Below are 20,987 nucleotides of genomic sequence, written 5' to 3'. Positions count from 1 at the left end.
GTCACACCACTATGGTGGTACTTAGTGGTCTGACCACTATGGTGGTACTTAGTGGTCAGACCAGTATGGTGGTACTTAGTGGTCGGACCACTATGGTGGTACTTAGTGGTCTGACCACTATGGTGGTACTTAGTGGTCTGACCACTATGGTGGTACTTAGTGGTCGGACCACTATGGTGGCACTTAGTGGTCGGACCACTGTGGTGGTACTTAGTGGTCGGACCACTATGGTGGCACTTAGTGGTCGGACCACTGTGGTGGTACTTAGTGGTCGGACCACTATGGTGGTACTTAGTGGTCAGACCAGTATGGTGGTACTTAGTGGTCGGACCACTATGGTGGTACTTAGTGGTCCGACCACTATGGTGGTACTTAGTGGTCCGACCACTATGGTGGCACTTAGTGGTCACACCACTATGGTGGTACTTAGTGGTCTGACCACTATGGTGGTACTTAGTGGTCAGACCACTATGGTGGTACTTAGTGGTCAGACCACTATGGTGGTACTTAGTGGTCTGAACACTACGGTGGCACTTAGTGGTCGGACCACTGTGGTGGTACTTAGTGGTCGGACCACTATGGTGGCACTTAGTGGTCGGACCACTGTGGTGGTACTTAGTGGTCGGACCACTATGGTGGCACTTAGTGGTCGGACCACTGTGGTGGTACTTAGTGGTCGGACCACTATGGTGGTACTTAGTGGTCAGACCACTGTGGTGGTACTTAGTGGTCGGACCACTATGGTGGCACTTAGTGGTCAGACCACTGTGGTGGTACTTAGTGGTCGGACCACTATGGTGGCACTTAGTGGTCAGACCACTGTGGTGGTACTTAGTGGTCGGACCACTATGGTGGTACTTAGTGGTCAGACCACTATGGTGGTACTTAGTGGTCCGACCACTATGGTGGTACTTAGTGGTCCGACCACTATGGTGGTACTTAGTGGTCAGACCACTATGGTGGTACTTAGTGGTCAGACCACTATGGTGGTACTTAGTGGTCTGAACACTACGGTGGTACTTAGTGGTCTGACCACTACGGTGGTACTTAGTGGTCTGACCACTACAGTGGTACTTAGTGGTCTGATCACTATGGTGGTACTTAGTGGTCTGACCACTACGGTGGTACTTAGTGGTCTGACCACTATGGTGGTACTTAGTGGTCTGACCACTATGGTGGTACTTAGTGGTCTGACCACTATGGTGGCACTTAGTGGTCTGACCAACCACGGAACTAATTCAGTGGTATCTCAATTTTCATTGGCTACACTTTTCATGTTACATGCATTTCAACAGAAACGTTGTTTTGGTTGTTGTATATTGTTTCGGTTATTATACGGCCAAATCATTAGATTGCCCATTTATTGTTTTACAGAAAAGAGTGTTTAAACAAAGAATCCTACATGTTGGTGCTTCTTTTTGGACGACTGCAAAATAATGCACCATGGTGTCAAAGAAAGTTGTGAGTGCCAGCACTTTAATGAAGAAGGTGAAAATGTATTTTGCTGCATGTAAAACAATATTATTCTCCACAAATGTGCTTTGTGTTCATATTTTAAAACATTTATTCAGATAAATTAGATTGACATTATATGTTGTGGGAAAAATTGCTTCAGTTATTGGACAACTCACGGTTTGAAAAAGATACCTGACGAAGACCACTATATTCAACATAGCAAGACAATTTAAATAAACCCAATTTAAGGTAAGAATTCGGGCAACTATTATGTTAGATCCACTATGGACTGGACTCTCACACTATTATGTTAGATCCACTATGGACTGGACTTTCACACTATTATGTTAGATCCACTATGGACTGGACTTTCACACTATTATGTTAGATCCACTATGGACTGGACTCTCACTATTATGTTAGATCCACTATGGACTGGACTCTCACTATTATGTTAGATCCACTATGGACTGGACTCTCACTATTATGTTAGATCCACTATGGACTGGACTCTCACACTATTAGGTTAGATCCACTATGGACTGGACTCTCACACTATTATGTTAGATCCACTATGGACTGGACTCTCACTATTATGTTAGATCCACTATGGACTGGACTCTCACTATTATGTTAGATCCACTATGGACTGGACTCTCACACTATTATGTTAGATCCACTATGGACTGGACTCTCACACTATTATGTTAGATCCACTATGGACTGGACTCTCACACTATTATGTCAGATCCACTATGGACTGGACTCTCACACTATTATTTTAGATCCACTATGGACTGGACTCTCACACTATTATGTTAGATCCACTATGGACTGGACTCTCACACTATTATGTTAGATCCACTATGGACTGGACTCTCACTATTATGTTAGATCCACTATGGACTGGACTCTCACTATTATGTTAGATCCACTATGGACTGGACTCTCACTATTATGTTAGATCCACTATGGACTGGACTCTCACACTATTATGTTAGATCCACTATGGACTGGACTCTCACACTATTATGTTAGATCCACTATGGACCGGATTCTCACACTCTTAACTAGATCCACTATAGACTGGACTCACACATTATTATGTTGGATCCACTATGGACTGGACTCTCACACTATTATGTTAGATCCACTATGGACTGGACTCTCACACTATTATGTTAGATCCACTATGGACTGGACTTTCACACTATTATGTTAGATCCACTATGGACTGGACTCTCACTATTATGTTAGATCCACTATGGACTGGACTCTCACTATTATGTTAGATCCACTATGGACTGGACTCTCACACTATTATGTTAGATCCACTATGGACTGGACTCTCACACTATTATGTTAGATCCACTATGGACTGGACTCTCACTATTATGTTAGATCCACTATGGACTGGACTCTCACTATTATGTTAGATCCACTATGGACTGGACTCTCACACTATTATGTTAGATCCACTATGGACTGGACTCTCACTATTATGTTAGATCCACTATGGACTGGACTCTCACACTATTATGTTAGATCCACTATGGACTGGACTCTCACTATTATATTAGATCCACTATGGACTGGACTCTCACACTATTATGTTAGATCCACTATGGACTGGACTCTCACACTATTATGTTAGATCCACTATGGACTGGACTCTCACTATTATGTTAGATCCACTATGGACTGGACTCTCACACTATTATGTTAGATCCACTATGGACTGGACTCTCACACTATTATGTTAGATCCACTATGGACTGGACTCTCACTATTATGTTAGATCCACTATGGACTGGACTCTCACTATTATGTTAGATCCACTATGGACTGGACTCTCACACTATTATGTTAGATCCACTATGGACTGGACTCTCACTATTATGTTAGATCCACAATGGACTGGACTCTCACACTATTATGTTAGATCCACCATGGACTGGACTCTCACACTATTATGTTAGATCCACTATGGACTGGACTCTCACACTATTATGTCAGATCTACTATGGACTGGACTCTCACACTATTATTTTAGATCCACTATAGACTGGACTCTCACACTATTATGTTAGATCCACTATGGACTGGACTCTCACTATTATGTTAGATCCACTATGGACTGGACTCTCACTATTATGTTAGATCCACTATGGACTGGACTCTCACTATTATGTTAGATCCACTATGGACTGGACTCTCACACTATTATGTTAGATCCACTATGGACTGGACTCTCACACTATTATGTTAGATCCACTATGGACTGGACTCTCACACTATTATGTTAGATCCACTATGGACCGGATTCTCACACTCTTAACTAGATCCACTATGGACTGGACTCTCACACTATTATTTTAGATCCACTATAGACTGGACTCTCACATTATTATGTTAGATCCACTATGGACTGGACTCTCACACTATTATGTTAGATCCACTATGGACTGGACTCTCACACTATTATGTTAGATCCACTATGGACTGGACTCTCACACTATTATGTTAGATCCACTATGGACTGGACTCTCACTATTATGTTAGATCCACTATGGACTGGACTCTCACTATTATGTTAGATCCACTATGGACTGGACTCTCACACTATTATGTTAGATCCACTATGGACTGGACTCTCACATTATTATGTTAGATCCACTATGGACTGGACTCTCACACTATTATGTTAGATCCACTATGGACTGGACTCTCACTATTATTTTAGATCCACTATGGACTGGACTCTCACACTATTATGTTAGATCCACTATGGACTGGACTCTCACACTACTATGTTAGATCCACTATGGACTGGACTCTCACTATTATTTTAGATCCACTATGGACTGGACTCTCACACTATTATGTTAGATCCACTATGGACTGGACTCTCACTATTATGTTAGATCCACTATGGACTGGACTCTCACACTATTATGTTAGATCCACTATGGACTGGACTCTCACACTATTATGTTAGATCCACTATGGACTGGACTCTCACACTATTATGTTAGATCCACTATGGACTGGACTCACACTATAATTTTAGATCCACTATAGACTGGACTTTCACATTATTATGTTAGATCCACTATGGACTGAACTCTCACTATTATGTTAGATCCACTATGGACTGGACTCTCACACTATTATGTTAGATCCACTATGGACTGGACTCTCACACCATTATGTTAGATCCACTATGGACTGGACTCTCACACTATTATGTTAGATCCACTATGGACTGGACTCTCACTATTATGTTAGATCCACTATGGACTGGACTCTCACTATTATGTTAGATCCACTATGGACTGGACTCTCACACTATTATGTTAGATCCACTATGGACTGGACTCTCACACTATTATGTTAGATCCACTATGGACTGGACTCTCACTATTATTTTAGATCCACTATGGACTGGACGCTCACACTACTATGTTAGATCCACTATGGACTGGACTCTCACTATTATTTTAGATCCACTATGGACTGGACTCTCACACTATTATGTTAGATCCACTATGGACTGGACTCTCACACTATTATGTTAGATCCACTATGGACTGGACTCTCACTATTATTTTAGATCCACTATGGACTGGACTCTCACACTATTATGTTAGATCCACTATGGACTGGACTCTCACACTACTATGTTAGATCCACTATGGACTGGACTCTCACACCATTATGTTAGATCCACTATGGACTGGACTCTCACACTATTATGTTAGATCCACTATGGACTGGACTCTCACACTATTATGTTAGATCCACTATGGACTGGACTCTCACTATTATGTTAGATCCACTATGGACTGGACTCTCACTATTATGTTCGATCCACTATGGACTGGACTCTCACTATTATGTTCGATCCACTATGGACTGGACTCTCACACTATTATGTTAGATGCACTATGGACTGGACTCTCACTATTATGTTAGATCCACTATGGACTGGACTCTCACTATTATGTTAGATCCACTATGGACTGGACTCTCGCTATTATGTTAGATCCACTATGGACTGGACTCTCACACTATTATGTTAGATCCACTATGGACTGGACTCTCACACTATTATGTTAGATCCACTATGGACTGGACTCTCACTATTATGTTAGATCCACTATGGACTGGACTCTCACTATTATGTTAGAACCACTATGGACTGGACTCTCACTATTATGTTAGATCCACTATGGACTGGACTCTCACTATTATGTTAGATCCACTATGGACTGGACTCTCACTATTATGTTAGATCCACTATGGACTGGACTCTCACTATTATGTTAGATCCACTATGGACTGGACTCTCACACTACTATGTTAGATCCACTATGGACTGGACTCTCACACTATTATGTTAGATCCACTATGGACCGGATTCTCACACTCTTAACTAGATCCACTATGGACTGGACTCTCACACTATTATTTTAGATCCACTATAGACTGGACTCTCACATTATTATGTTAGATCCACTATGGACTGGACTCTCACATTATTATGTTAGATCCACTATGGACTGGACTCTCACACTATTATTTTAGATCCACTATAGACTGGACTCTCACACTATTATGTTAGATCCACTATGGACTGGACTCTCACTATTATGTTAGATCCACTATGGACTGGACTCTCACTATTATGTTAGATCCACTATGGACTGGACTCTCACACTATTATTTTAGATCCACTATAGACTGGACTCTCACACTATTATGTTAGATCCACTATGGACTGGACTCTCACTATTATGTTAGATCCACTATGGACTGGACTCTCACTATTATGTTAGATCCACTATGGACTGGACTCTCACTATTATGTTAGATCCACTATGGACTGGACTCTCACTATTATGTTAGATCCACTATGGACTGGACTCTGACTATTATGTTAGATCCACTATGGACTGGACTCTCACACTATTATGTTAGATCCACTATGGACTGGACTCTCACACTATTATGTTAGATCCACTATGGACTGGACTCTCACTATTATGTCAGATCCACTATGGACTGGACTCTCACTATTATGTTGGATCCACTATGGACTGGACTCTCACACTATTATGTTAGATCCACTATGGACTGGACTCTCACTATTATGTTATATCCACTATGGACTGGACTCTCACACTATTATGTTAGATCCACTATGGACTGGACTCTCACTATTATGATCGATCCACTATGGACTGGACTCTCACTATTATGTTATATCCACTATGGACTGGACTCTCACACTATTATGTTAGATCCACTATGGACTGGACTCTCACTATTATGATCGATCCACTATGGACTGGACTTTCACACTATTATGTTGGATCCACTATGGACTGGACTCTCACACTATTATGTTAGATCCACTATGGACTGGACTCTCACTATTATGTTAGATCCACTATGGACTGGACTCTCACACTATTATGTTAGATCCACTATGGACTGGACTCTCACTATTATGATCGATCCACTATGGACTGGACTTTCACACTATTATGTTAGGTCCACTATGGACTGGACTCTCACTATTATGTTAGATCCACTATGGACTGGACTCTCACTATTATGTTAGATCCACTAAGGACTGGACTCTCACTATTATGTTAGATCCACTATGGACTGGACTCTCACACTATTATGTTAGATCCACTATGGACTGGACTCTCACACTATTATTTTAGATCCACTATAGACTGGACTCTCACACTATTATGTTAGATCCACTATGGACTGGACACTCACTATTATGTTAGATCCACTATGGACTGGACTCTCACTATTATGTTAGATCCACTATGGACTGGACTCTCACTATTATGTTGGATCCACTATGGACTGGACTCTCACTATTATGTTAGATCCACTATGGACTGGACTCTCACACTATTATGTTAGATCCACTATGGACTGGACTCTCACTATTATGTTAGATCCACTATGGACTGGACTCTCACTATTATGTTAGATCCACTATGGACTGGACTCTCACTATTATGTTAGATCCACTATGGACTGGACTCTCACTATTATGTTAGATCCACTATGGACTGGACTCTCACTATTATGTTAGATCCACTATGGACTGGACTCTCACTATTATGTTAGATCCACTATGGACTGGACTCTCACACTATTATGTTAGATCCACTATGGACTGGACTCTCACTATTATGTTAGATCCACTATGGACTGGACTCTCACAATATTATGTTAGATCCACTATGGACTGGACTCTCACACTATTATGTTAGATCCACTATGGACTGGACTATCACAATATTATCTATATCCACTATGGACTGGACTCTCACAATATTAACTAGATCCACTATGGACTGGACTATCACAATATTAACTAGATCCACTATGGACTGGACTATCACAATATTAACTAGATCCACTATGGACTGGACTCTCACAATATTAACTAGATCCACTATGGACTGGACCATCACAATATTAACTAGATCCACTATGGACTGGACTCTCACACTATTATGTTAGATCCGCTATGGACTGGACTCTCACAATATTAACTAGATCCACTATGGACTGGACTCTCACAATATTAACTAGATCCACTCAACATCCATTGCACCGGTTGCCCTGATGTGGGATCTGAGCCCAGGACAACATTGTGGTTTGTGCAGCCCTTTGAGACACTTGTGATTAAGGGCTATATAAGTCAACTTTGATTGATTGATTAAATGATTGATTGATTCCTCAAGCTGTTGCCTCTCCCCTGAAGTCAACTACCCTGAAGCACATCCTTCTGTGTAGAACTGGATGCTGGGTCAGGTGATGAAGTATTCCTTGCAGCCAGAGTGGTTTGAGTCCCAAACCCAGGCAGAGTGTCAATATGCTGGGTTAAGTGGTGGAAAATGGAGGGATAAATCTGTCCAGTGCTCCACTGAGTCACTAATGCTTTAATCTTGCTGAGATGTGCATTACCCTGCTGGGTTAAAGTCAGCCAGGATTGAGGAGACCCAATCCGGCCTGGGAATGATGACACCACGCCGGCCTTCCAGGTCACTTCAAAATTCGAAACACTAACATTTTTGCAGCAAACTCCTAAAAATAGCACAGTGGTCCTGATGTACGGAGGCACCTGGACCACTAAAGACTTGCCAGCTCCCTGCACTGACTTTGGGACCTGACTAGCAAACACCTTACTAGCAAACACCATACTAGCAAACACCTTACTAGCAAACACCTGACTAGCAAACACCTGACTAGCAAACACCTGACTAGCAAACACCTTACTAGCAAACACCTGACTAGCAAACACCTGACTAGCAAACACCTTACTAGCAAACACCTGACTAGCAAACACCTTACTAGCAAACACCTGACTAGCAAACACCTTACTAGCAAACACCTGACTAGCAAACACCTGACTAGCAAACACCTTACTAGCAAACACCTGACTAGCAAACACCTGACAAGCAAACACCTGACTAGCAAACACCTGACTAGCAAACACCTGACTAGCAAACACCTGACTAGCAAACACCTTACTAGCAAACACCTTACTAGCAAACACCTGACTAGCAAACACCTTACTAGCAAACACCTTACTAGCAAACACCTTACTAGCAAACACCTGACTAGCAAACACCAGACTAGCAAACACCTGACTAGCAAACACCTTACTAGCAAACACCTTACTAGCAAACACCTGACTAGCAAACACCAGACTAGCAAACACCATACTAGCAAACACCATACTAGCAAACACCTGACTAGCAAACACCTGACTAGCAAACACCTGACGAGCAAACACCTTACGAGCAAACACCTTACTAGCAAACACCTTACTAGCAAACACCTGACTAGCAAACACCATACTAGCAAACACCTGACTAGCAAACACCTGACTAGCAAACACCTGACTAGCAAACACCTTACTAGCAAACACCTTACTAGCAAACACCTGACTAGCAAACACCTGACTAGCAAACACCTGACTAGCAAACACCTGACTAGCAAACACCTGACTAGCAAACACCTTACTAGCAAACACCTGACTAGCAAACACCTTACTAGCAAACACCTTACTAGCAAACACCTGACTAGCAAACACCTTACTAGCAAACACCTTACTAGCAAACACCTGACTAGCAAACACCTTACTAGCAAACACCTTACTAGCAAACACCTTACTAGCAAACACCTGACTAGCAAACACCTTACTAGCAAACACCTGACTAGAAAACACCTGACTAGCAAACACCTTACTAGCAAACACCTTACTAGCAAACCCTTTACTAGCAAACACAACACTGCTTGCAAACTTGGGATTTACATAACTGAGGCGTTCTTCAAGCCTCTCATTAAGTTGTGTCGTGTTTGGCAGTCAGAACTTTCTTTCTAAAGGTGATTTATGTAAGTAGGGTGTTGCTGTAGCCTTTTTCTACTTCAGATGTTCAATCTATTTCATTATACTAGTGGTGTTACTCAAGATTCCATTTTAAGATCTCTTCTTTTCATCAATGTAGGCTATTCAACTGGACGCTGGTGAGTTCAGTTATTTAAAAAACCTGTGAGAGACTCACATGTTTTCGGCAGATTCTTAAAAGCACTTAAGTGAAGAGATGATCTTCCAATAGATTTTTTGCAGAAGGTCTTTCAAGAGGAACTGCAATTTTTTGGGGAATGCTGCCTACTGTTCACAATCATCATGAGAGACAAGAAGACACGTTTTTGTTTTTTGGGGATTCTACAGATGATGGGAAAAAAAAACTCTTACATAATGTGGCCAATGGGAGTCACCATTGTAGCCTTCAAAGCCTTCTAAAACAACTTCAAAACCCTCCATCAAACTGTTATTTACACACTGCAAGTATATATATCATGTAGTAACAGACACCTTCATAACAATATGTACAATATACACACTGCAAGTATATATATCATGTAGTAACAGACACCTTCATAACAATATGTACAATATACACACTGCAAGTATATATATCATGTAGTAACAGACACCTTCATAACAATATGTACAATATACACACTGTAAGTATATATATCATGTAGTAACAGACACCTTCATAACAATACGTAATATGTACAATATACACACTGCAAGTATATATATTATGTAGTAACAGACACCTTCATAACAATATGTAATATGTACAATATACACACTGCAAGTATATATATCATGTAGTAACAGACACCTTCATAACAATATGTAATATGTACAATATACACACTGTAAGTATATATATCATGTAGTAACAGACACCTTCATAACAATATGTAATATGTACAATATACACACTGCAAGTAATATAACAGACACCTTCATAACAATATGTAATATGTACAATATACACACTGCAAGTAAATAACAGACACCTTCATAATAATATGTAATTTGTACAATATACACACTGTAAGTATATATATCATGTAGTAACAGACACCTTCATAACAATATGTAATATGTACAATATACACACTGCAAGTAATATAACAGACACCTTCATAACAATATGTAATATGTACAATATACACACTGCAAGTAAATAACAGACACCTTCATAATAATATGTAATTTGTACAATATACACACTGTAAGTATATATATCATGTAGTAACAGACACCTTCATAACAATATGTAATATGTACAATATACACACTGCAAGTAATATAACAGACACCTTCATAACAATATGTAATATGTACAATATACACACTGCAAGTAAATAACAGTCACCTTCATAACAATATGTAATATGTACAATATACACACTGCAAGTAAATAACAGACACCTTCATAATAATATGTAATTTGTACAATATACACACTGTAAGTATATACATCATGTAGTAACAGACACCTTCATAACAATATGTAATATGTACAATATACACACTTCAAGTAAATAACAGACACCTTCATAACAATACGTAATATGTACAATATACACACTGCAAGTATATATATCATGTAGTAACAGACACCTTCATAACAATATGTAATATGTACAATATACACACTGCAAGTAAATAACAGACACCTTCATAACAATATGTAATATGTACAATATACACACTGCAAGTAAATAACAGACACCTTCATAATAATATGTAATTTGTACAATATACACACTGTAAGTATATATATCATGTAGTAACAGACACCTTCATAACAATATGTAATATGTACAATATACACACTGCAAGTAAATAACAGACACCTTCATAACAATATGTAATATGTACAATATACACACTGCAAGTAAATAACAGACACCTTCATAACAATATGTAATATGTACAATATACACACTGCAAGTAAATAACAGACACCTTCATAACAATATGTAATATGTACCTACAATATTGACCCTATTTTGGTCATCACTTATTTCCGCAGCGCATTTATTTCCGTTTCCACAGCAGTGAACTTCCAACAACAAATGTGTGTTCCGACTTGCGGAAACAAACGCGAGTGTGTTTACTCATCATGGTCAACAGAGAGAATTAGTTTTGGACCAATGAGGATTCACAACCTATGAATATACGGAGGATGAACCACTGGTTATAAACGTGAGCACGAAGATAGGGGGAACGTTGGAGCAGACAGAAGAAGCCCAGAATTCCCTCTCCACAGTTCTTCCTGGGAGATCCTGGGGCCTTCCCAGGCAAGCTGGGGGTCTTAGTCTCTCCAGCGTTCCAGTGTTGGCTCTTACAATAACAAAGTCGCTACAGCTTGCTTATTATAGTTTACAGAGCGCAAATGAAGTCTTGTTGGCGGTTCTCGAATGCAAATTTGAAAGTGATTTAGTGGCAGAATGGTTAATCCCATTAGCTGCATTGCTAGCCACCTACAACGAGCCGATTATTACAAATTAGAATGCACAAAAAAAAAAGTTTTGTCTTCTTGTCTCTCATAAGGATTGTGTACAAAAAAAGGCGGTTCCTTTTTAAAAAAACAGTAGAACGCTCCTGTTACTCTGACGAAATAGGCCAAAATCCAATGTCTACCGTAGAGGACGCTGGTTCTCCGGGATATACAACATAAGAGAAATAGTGAAGGGAGAGGTCCGGCCCCCCTTAGTTTAGCTTTCGAGAAACGTGGACCCCAAAGCAATTGAGTTGAATATCCCTGCCCTACATATTAAACCAATACATAGTCCAATGAAATGGTTAAAACCAACTTCTACTAATAAAGAAGCAAAGTAGATGCTGTGTGATTGACATTATCTCATGTCCTCGGATCTCTTTGTGGCGGCTACTCAATCAATCAATGTTTACTTATAAAGCTCTAAATCACAATCAATCAATCAATCAATGTTTATTTATATAGCCCCAAATCACAAATGTCTCAAAGGACTGCACAAATCATTACGACTACATCCTCGGAAGAACCCACAAAAGGGCAAGGAAAACTCACACCCAGTGGGCAGGGAGAATTCACATTCAGTGGGACGCCAGTGACAATGCTGACTATGAGAAACCTTGGAGAGGACCTCAGATGTGGGCAACCCCCCCCCTCTAGGGGACCGAAAGCAATGGATGTCGAGCGGGTCCAACATGATACTGTGAAAGTTCAATCCATAGTGGCTCCAAGACAGCAGTGAGAGTCCCGTCCACAGGAAACCATCTCAAGCGGATCAGCAGCGTAGAGATGTCCCCAACCGATACAGGCGAGCGGTCCATCCTGGGTCTCGACTCTGGACATCCATGGTCATCGGACCGGACCCCCTCCACAAGGGAGGGGGGGACATAGGAGAAAGAAAAGAAGCGGCAGATCAACTGGTCTAAAAAGGAGGTCTATTTAAAGGCTAGAGTATACAGATGAGTTTTAAGATGAGACTTAAATGCTTCTACTGAGGTAGCAAGTGTCTCAAAGGGCTGCACAAGCCACAACGACATCAGGGCAAGAAAAGTGAAACACACAGCAGTCCTGAAGTGCAACTATGTGTGAGTGAGGCGTGTCTGTATCTGAATTCAGCAGTCTTTTAGGTAAATAATCAGCAATCTCTTTGGTTCAACCTGGTCTTTTCTTACTGCAACCTAAACCCACAGCAGGAGAGATACCAGGACGCCCCACTATTGTCCAGCAGAGAAGAACAGTAGAGGAATTTTCATTAGAATGAAGCCCCCCATATGTCTCAAACCCCACTGTGCAAGCACAATGGCACAAAAGAAGCGCCAGTAGGTATGTCAACTCCAAAGTGGAAGTGGACGCCTGAAAAGCTACTTTGGATGAGAAGACAAGAGCACGGTTACATTTTAATACGTCCTGGGAGTCATCCATGGAGAAACCACACCTCAGCCCTTTAACATCGTGGAGCTTTGGTCAATGTTGGATAGTTTTGGCGCAGGCCTCCACACTTACTTGGAAAAAAGGGCTGGAGTAAACAGTTGGACGTTGGAGCTGTCCATGCTGCTTGTGCAAAGTGCAGTGTTTCATATGGAAATGAATGCAGCAGAATGCTGTCAACTGCCAAACAAGTGACTTTGGCGCTTAGAGGAACAAACACAAGTGTGAAAAGCCTGAAGGGAGCTTTTGGCACTGGGATGGATGCATTGAATGGAGTGTGGACTTAAATGTAGCCTTTCTTTGGTTAGAAGTTAGAAAAAAACAATCCTCAACATGATTTTGTTTTCTTTTTGGTATGAAAAACATCAGATATGAAGATGTGACAAGTGAGCCAGCCAACTCTGCAATGTGCAAGAACATATCTATTTGTGCCAGCTCCTGTGCTCTAATGCAGTCTTGCTGTTGTGCAAAGGATTTAGACTCCTGCACCGGAAAGGGTGAGCTTTAACATGCACGTGCTGTCTAAGTTTCAACACAACAAAAGGTGTTTCAAACATTCAAACAAGAGGACCAAAAACATGTTTTCCCTTAACAGAAAATACTAACTTATTTGACCAACAACCTAAAGTGCTTACTCTACATCAGGGGTCAGCAACCTTGTTGAAAGCAAGAGCTACTTCTTGGGTACTGATTCATGCCAAGGGCTACCAGTTTGATACACACTTCAATAAATTGCCAGAAATAGACAATTTGCTCAATTTACCTTTAACTCTATGTTATTATTAATAATTAAAGATATTTATCTTTGTGGAAACACTGATCATCTTAATGATTTCTCACAATAAATATATATTTTTGATGACATGTTTTAAATAGCCTTTTATGGACAGAATTTCTAGGCGCAGTCAAGGCGTTGAGGGGTTCCGGTTTGGTAACCGCAGGATTAGGTCTCTGCTTTTTGCAGATGATGTGGTCCTGATGGCTTCATCTGACCGGGATCTTCAGCTCTCACTGGATCGGTTCGCGACCGGAATGAGAATCAGCACCTCCAAGTCCGAGTCCATGGTTCTCGCCCGGAAAAGGGTGGAGTGCCATCTCCGGGTTGGGGAGGAGACCCTGCCCCAAGTGGAGGAGTTCAAGTACCTAGGAGTCTTGTTCACGAGTGAGGGAAGAGTGGATCGTAAGATCGACAGTCGGATCGGTGCGGCGTCTTCAGTAATGCGGACGTTGTACCGATCTGTTGTGGTGAAGAAGGAGCTGAGCCGGAAGGTAAAGCTCTCAATTTACCGGTCGCTCTACGTTCCCATCCTCACCTATGGTCATGAGCTTTGGGTCATGACCGAAAGGATAAGATCACGGGTACAAGCGGCCCAAATGAGTTTCCAGGTCTCTCCCTTAGAGATAGGGTGAGAAGCTCTGCTATCCGGGAGGAACTCAAAGTAAAGCCGCTGCTCCTTCACATCGAGAGGAGCCAGATGAGGTGGTTCGGGCATCTGGTCAGGATGCCACCCGAACGCCTCCCTAGGGAGGTGTTTAGGGCACGTCCAACCGGTAGGAGGCCACGGGGAAGACCCAGGACACGTTGGGAAGACGATGTCTCCCGGCTGGCCTGGGAACGCCTCGGGATCCCCCGGGAAGAGCTAGACGAAGTGGCTGGGGAGAGGGAAGTCTGGGTTTCCCTGCTTAGGCTGTTGCCCCCGCGACCCGACCTCGGATAAGCGGAAGATGATTGATGGATGGATGGATGGATGGATGTTTTAAATAGGTTAAAATCCATTCTTCACTTTGTTAGAATATATAACAAACTGAACCAAGCTATATTTCTAACAGACAAATCATTATTTCTTCTAGATTTTCCAGAACAATTTTTTTTTTAAGAAATTCAAATGACTTTGAAATAAGATTTAAATTTAATTCTACAGATTTTCTAGATTTGCCAGAATAATTTTTTCGCATTTCAATCATAATAAGTTTGAAGAAATATTTCACAAATATTCTTCGTCGAAAAAACAGAAGCTAAAATGAAGAATTAAATCAAAATGTATTTATTGTTCTTTACACTAAACATTTTTTTTTTTACATTGATTTAAATAGAAGAGGAAGGAATTTAAAAGGTAAAAAGGTATATGTTTTTAAAAATCCTAAAATCATTTTTAAGGTTGTATTTTTTTCTCTAAAATTGTCTTTCTGAAAGTTATAAGAAGCAAAGTAAAAAAAAAAAAAATGAATTTATTCAAACAAGTGAAGACCAAGTCTTTAAAATATTTTCTTGGATTTTCAAATTCTATTTGAGTTTTGTCTCTCTTAGAATTAAAAATAACGAGTAAAGCGAGACCGGCTTGCTAGTAAATAAATAAAATTAAAAAAATAGAGGCAGCTCACTGGTAAGTGCTGCTATTTGAGCTATTTTTAGAACAGGCCAGCGGGCGACTCATCTGGTCCTTACGGGCTACCTGGTGCCCGCGGGCACCGCGTTGGTGACCCCTGATCTACACTTTACTGGTTATTTAAAAAAAAATAAAAAATTTAAGTTTTTAATTTTCCTGAGTGAACTCTCCTGAAGGAATCAATAAAGTACTATCTATCGATCTAAATAATCAATAATTCATATAAATAACAATGACAAAACTTGTCCAAACAGCAAAACATTTTACTGGGGTGTTTACTTGTTCTAAGATGAGCAAGAGCAGCATGTTGCAGCTTCATAGAAGCTGGATAATCTGTTAACTAAAGGTTATCGGGGCTTGTTTTTAGGGGGTTTGTGGAAAGTACCCCCCACTGTCACAGCAAAACAAATGACATTGCTAATCACTTACAACGCGTCATCACTCTTCCTGAACAGATTTAAGAGAAAACAATAAATACCGCCATGATTTTGGCACTTAAATATATTGATGTTCACAGCCCCAAATAACTAAGGCTGTGAAAAATAAGTTAAGTCATGTGATTAATCACAAAAAAAGATATTAAGCAAGCAAGTTATTTGGACCGCACATAGTCCTCACCTAACCGTGTAAAGTTACCTGAAAGGCAAATAAAAAGTACATTTAAGTTATGCAAGCAATAGTAACCTGTGATTGTTACTGGTTAATCCAAATTTAGAAATGTGATTAATCTGATTCAAAAAGTGAATGATTTGACAGCACTATTAAAAAAATACACCTGAAATCAATTTATAATCAATAATATAGCTTACAGAATTGATTAGCAAGCCACTTTGCCCTTAAGGCACATGGAAAAAGGAGCCAGGATTAAATCAAGTCTGCATGTTGAGTTATACAAGTGTAATCATATTATGGAGTAAAGCAGGTTGGAAAAAAACTAAACCTGGTCTATAATAATCACATTTAGGGATACAACACTTCATCCATCTGTTAACTTTATTGTAAAATAAAAGCTTTGATTTGTATTCTGTTACTTTGATTAATTGTTAAATGTGTGGAAGTACTAAAAACGTATAAGATCCTGACTGGATGGAGTACTACAAAAAAAAGAATGAAGGTTAATGCAAGCAGAAAAATTGTTGTTTATTTAAACTATTTTCCCTAATATCCGCATTGAGGCTATAAAATGTTTTTCATCCCATTACTTGATTAATCAAAAAAAAACAAATCCCATAGATTAGTGGATTAATAAAATCCCTGCTCACACAACAAGGTGATATTGTCTGTAAATGCTCCAAATAACACCACCAGTCTCCTATGAAGACTGGGCCAGCAAAAAGCTGAAGTCTCTTAGTAGCGTTGGGTCAAAAAACATTGGCATTAGCAGCTGTGGCTGTAGGTAACCTCCTGTTGGTGTTATCACTTTAAAATTGGAGTTGCACTTTCTTGGCTGTTGGTGTGAAACTCATGCATCTTTCACTTGCTGCAATGTTGCATACAATCAATTTAGCAGTCGTTTGCTTGAAGTCTATTTGGAAGATGTGTACAATTTCAGCATGATTCATCACATCTTTTAATGTTTTCTTTACAACATGTCCGGAAAGAAGTAGAAAGTAACAAAGCTTATTTAATGCTAACCCTTTTCTACCTCACAGCAATTGGGGTACTAACACGTTCCCTTACTCTTCTTCATTGGTACATCATTGTCACATTAAGAAGTACTCAAGTCAGTTATGAGATGAACAATATAGGATGTTCGATAGTGTTCAACATGTTTGTCATAATTCTTCCTTGTACTTTGTAAACTATTGTAGTTGGAACAGTTTCTTAAAGTGCATTAATTAGTGGGTCTTTTATGTCTTTGCTTAATCCATTCCATAATTGAATTCCACATTCTCATATACTAAATGTTTTAAGTGTTTTCAGTTGGATTTTTCTCTAAGGTTATATTTCTCCTCTTTTGTTGAGAGGAATTGTTGCAAGATTGATGGCTCTTTCTCGATTCTCGTGCCAGCAACTTGAGGATTGCAGGTTCGATTCCCGCTTCCGCCATCCTAGTCACTGCCGTTGTGTCCTTGGGCAAGACACTTTACCCACCTGCTCCCAGTGCCACTCACACTGCTTTAAATATAACTTAGATATTGGGTCTCACTATGTAAACCGCTTTGAGTCACTAAAGAAAAGCACTATGTAAATATAAAAAATATAAGATCGGATAGTCAGGTTACGGCTCATCTTATTCTATTCTGTTCTGTGTTTCATGTTGCACGATTGCGGCAAGTAAAATTCCTGGTTTGTAAACCCGTTCTCAAACAATGGCAATAAAAACTCTTCTGATTCTGAAACATTCTTGGCTAGCAGGTTATAGTTTACTTTGTACATCACTGGAGCTGTTTGCAAATGCACCAAATCATTGGATTTGAATATTATTTAACTCATAAATAAAGGGTTTGTACATTCCCAACATGATGCATTCTTCTAACTGACAGTTGTTGTGACACAGTTAGTGAATGAAGTGTAGTTGTGTAAACATTTGCCATATTTCTAACAGACAAATCATTATTTCTTCTAGATTTTCCAGAACATTTTTTTTTTAAGAAATTCAAATGACTTTGAAATAAGATTTAAATTTAATTCTACAGATTTTCTAGATTTGCCAGAATAATTTTTTCGCATTTCAATCATAATAAGTTTGAAGAAATATTTCACAAATATTCTTCGTCGAAAAAACAGAAGCTAAAATGAAGAATTAAATCAAAATGTATTTATTGTTCTTTACACTAAACATATTTTTTTTTACATTGATTTAAATAGAAGAGGAAGGAATTTAAAAGGTAAAAAGGTATACACAATAACTTTCTTAAAACATTGATAAAACATTGTTTTTCACAATTATAAAAGCTTTTTACACAAATCTACTACATTTCAGCAGACTGTTAAGCAGACTGCTGAAATCCTATGTATTGAATGAGTAGAGAATCCTTTTAAATCGGGAAAAAGATTGTTTTTGAATTGAGAATCGTGTTGAATTGAAAAACAAAAATCGATTTTGAATCGAATTGTGACCCCAAGAATCAATATTGAATCGAATCGTGGGCCACCCAAAGATTCACAGCCCTAATAAAAACACTTCCCAAAAAATACATTGATTTTTTTACACCATTGTCGCAAGAATAAACACATTATTTCATATTATTGTCAAGGCAAAATATGTGATAGAGCTCTTTTATTGGCACTAATGGGATTGTGCAAGTGGCTCGTCTGAGTAGATCTAAGTAATGCAGATGCTCTAATGACCAACATGGTGATGATAACAAGTCAAACATTTCAGTTACTCGGGAGATGTTTAAAAGAATAATTTCATTTTTGTGTGCATTTGATAGCCGATAAGGTGTTACGGGGAATATAAGCACGGACGCAGAGGCCCTACAAGCTTTTCTTAGATAGCAATGGTTCCATTCTGCAGCAGCTGCAGTGTAATTAGCAGCTACATTCACACTAAGAAGCTTACATCCAAAGGGTTGAGCAAAAAGAAAGCAGATTACACTTAGAGACGTAGGACCTAGCTGGGCTACAAACATAAAGCACAATTTGAGCTGGTACAAAGACTCGAAATTGACCATTCACGTTGTCTCTCTCGTCAGGAAAGTTCTTTAAGCCATTTAAGATTTGTGAAATCTGCCTGAGCGATATGAGCTTTTAGAAGCAGTACCTCCCCGTGCTTTCAGATTGTTAGTCACATGCTCCTCTCTGTAACCTAGCAACAGTAAAGCTCAGGCAAAAGTTCCTCCAGGAGAACTTTTATTCTGATCGAGGGGGGCTTTGTGCTCAATAACACTGAGCGGCAAAAAAAGAAACCCCCCACACTTTTCACCCAGTTGTATTTTTGCATCATCCATAATTAGTTTGTGTTGTTGAGCACATGCAAACACGGGCGTGCAGTAGCTAAATGCATCTTTGCAGCCGTTGTGTACGTGATGTCTGTCCAAACACGGGAAGACATCAACAAGTGCATAACATAACACGGTTGTAGGAGAAGGACTAACCTTGTGATTGGCACCAAGCAAGCCTGCAAAAGGAAAGGAGGAATAGTTGAAGTGGCACAGCTCTCCACATTCTGGTTCGTCCGTCCAGCTCCAGTGTGCAGATGGAGGAGCTGCAGGGTCTTGGGGGCCGGGGGGGTCTTGGATGCTGTTGGCTCTCCTCTCACTGGGTTTCTTTGCCCGCTACTTGATGAAAAGGGGCGTGTGCAAAGTGCAAGGACCGCCTCTTGTCCTGTGGAGAAATCCCTCACGGCGGGCCCTGGGATCTGCATAATGCAACTCCCATTGGGCCCCAGGCCAGGGGGCCACAAATGTTGCTTCAATCACGGCTATATGCACTGAAAAGAGAACAACAACAATGGATATATCTTAAACAGCATTTTAAAAACCATGACACAATACATTTTGTTTCATGTTAAGTTTGAGACCTTCATTTAAACACATTCCATCGCAACAAAGCGAGGCCTCCGACACTTAAAGTGTGTGTAATGACGTGAAATTAACGCTCAGTTTGAATATCCACTGAAAACTAAAGACTCACTTGGTCACCATGTGCTGTCCATGCAGAGTTAAAGACTGACCCCAAGTGGCCAGAAGCTGATACTACATGCCACTTGTTGCCTGGACTTCTTATCTTTTGGTGGACTTACCTGTAGAGCAGTGTTTTTCAACCACTGTGCCGCGGTACGCTAGTGTGCCATGACATACAGCCTGGTGTGCCGTGGGAGATGATGTAATTTCACCTATTTGGGTTAAAAATATTG

At 40.0% G+C, this 20,987-nt stretch overlaps 1 protein-coding gene across 1 annotated transcript in view; it reads right to left on the bottom strand.

The window, feature by feature from the left end:
• lrp2a (low density lipoprotein receptor-related protein 2a) overlaps positions 1–20,431 on the bottom strand; it is a 175,081-nt gene extending 154,650 nt beyond the window's left edge. The window contains exon 1 of the mRNA XM_061880085.1: positions 20,227–20,431. Within this exon, the coding sequence (XP_061736069.1) occupies positions 20,227–20,296 (70 nt within the window). The 5' untranslated portion in view covers positions 20,297–20,431. The remainder of the gene's footprint in view (positions 1–20,226) is intronic.
• Between the last annotated feature and the right edge of the window lie 556 nt (positions 20,432–20,987).

The sequence above is a fragment of the Nerophis ophidion genome, linkage group LG19 (genome assembly GCF_033978795.1).
Source record: "Nerophis ophidion isolate RoL-2023_Sa linkage group LG19, RoL_Noph_v1.0, whole genome shotgun sequence".
NCBI classification, from domain to species: domain Eukaryota; kingdom Metazoa; phylum Chordata; class Actinopteri; order Syngnathiformes; family Syngnathidae; genus Nerophis; species Nerophis ophidion.
Note: the sequence above shows the minus strand (reverse complement) of the source record. Positions and strands in the feature narration are given on the sequence as shown.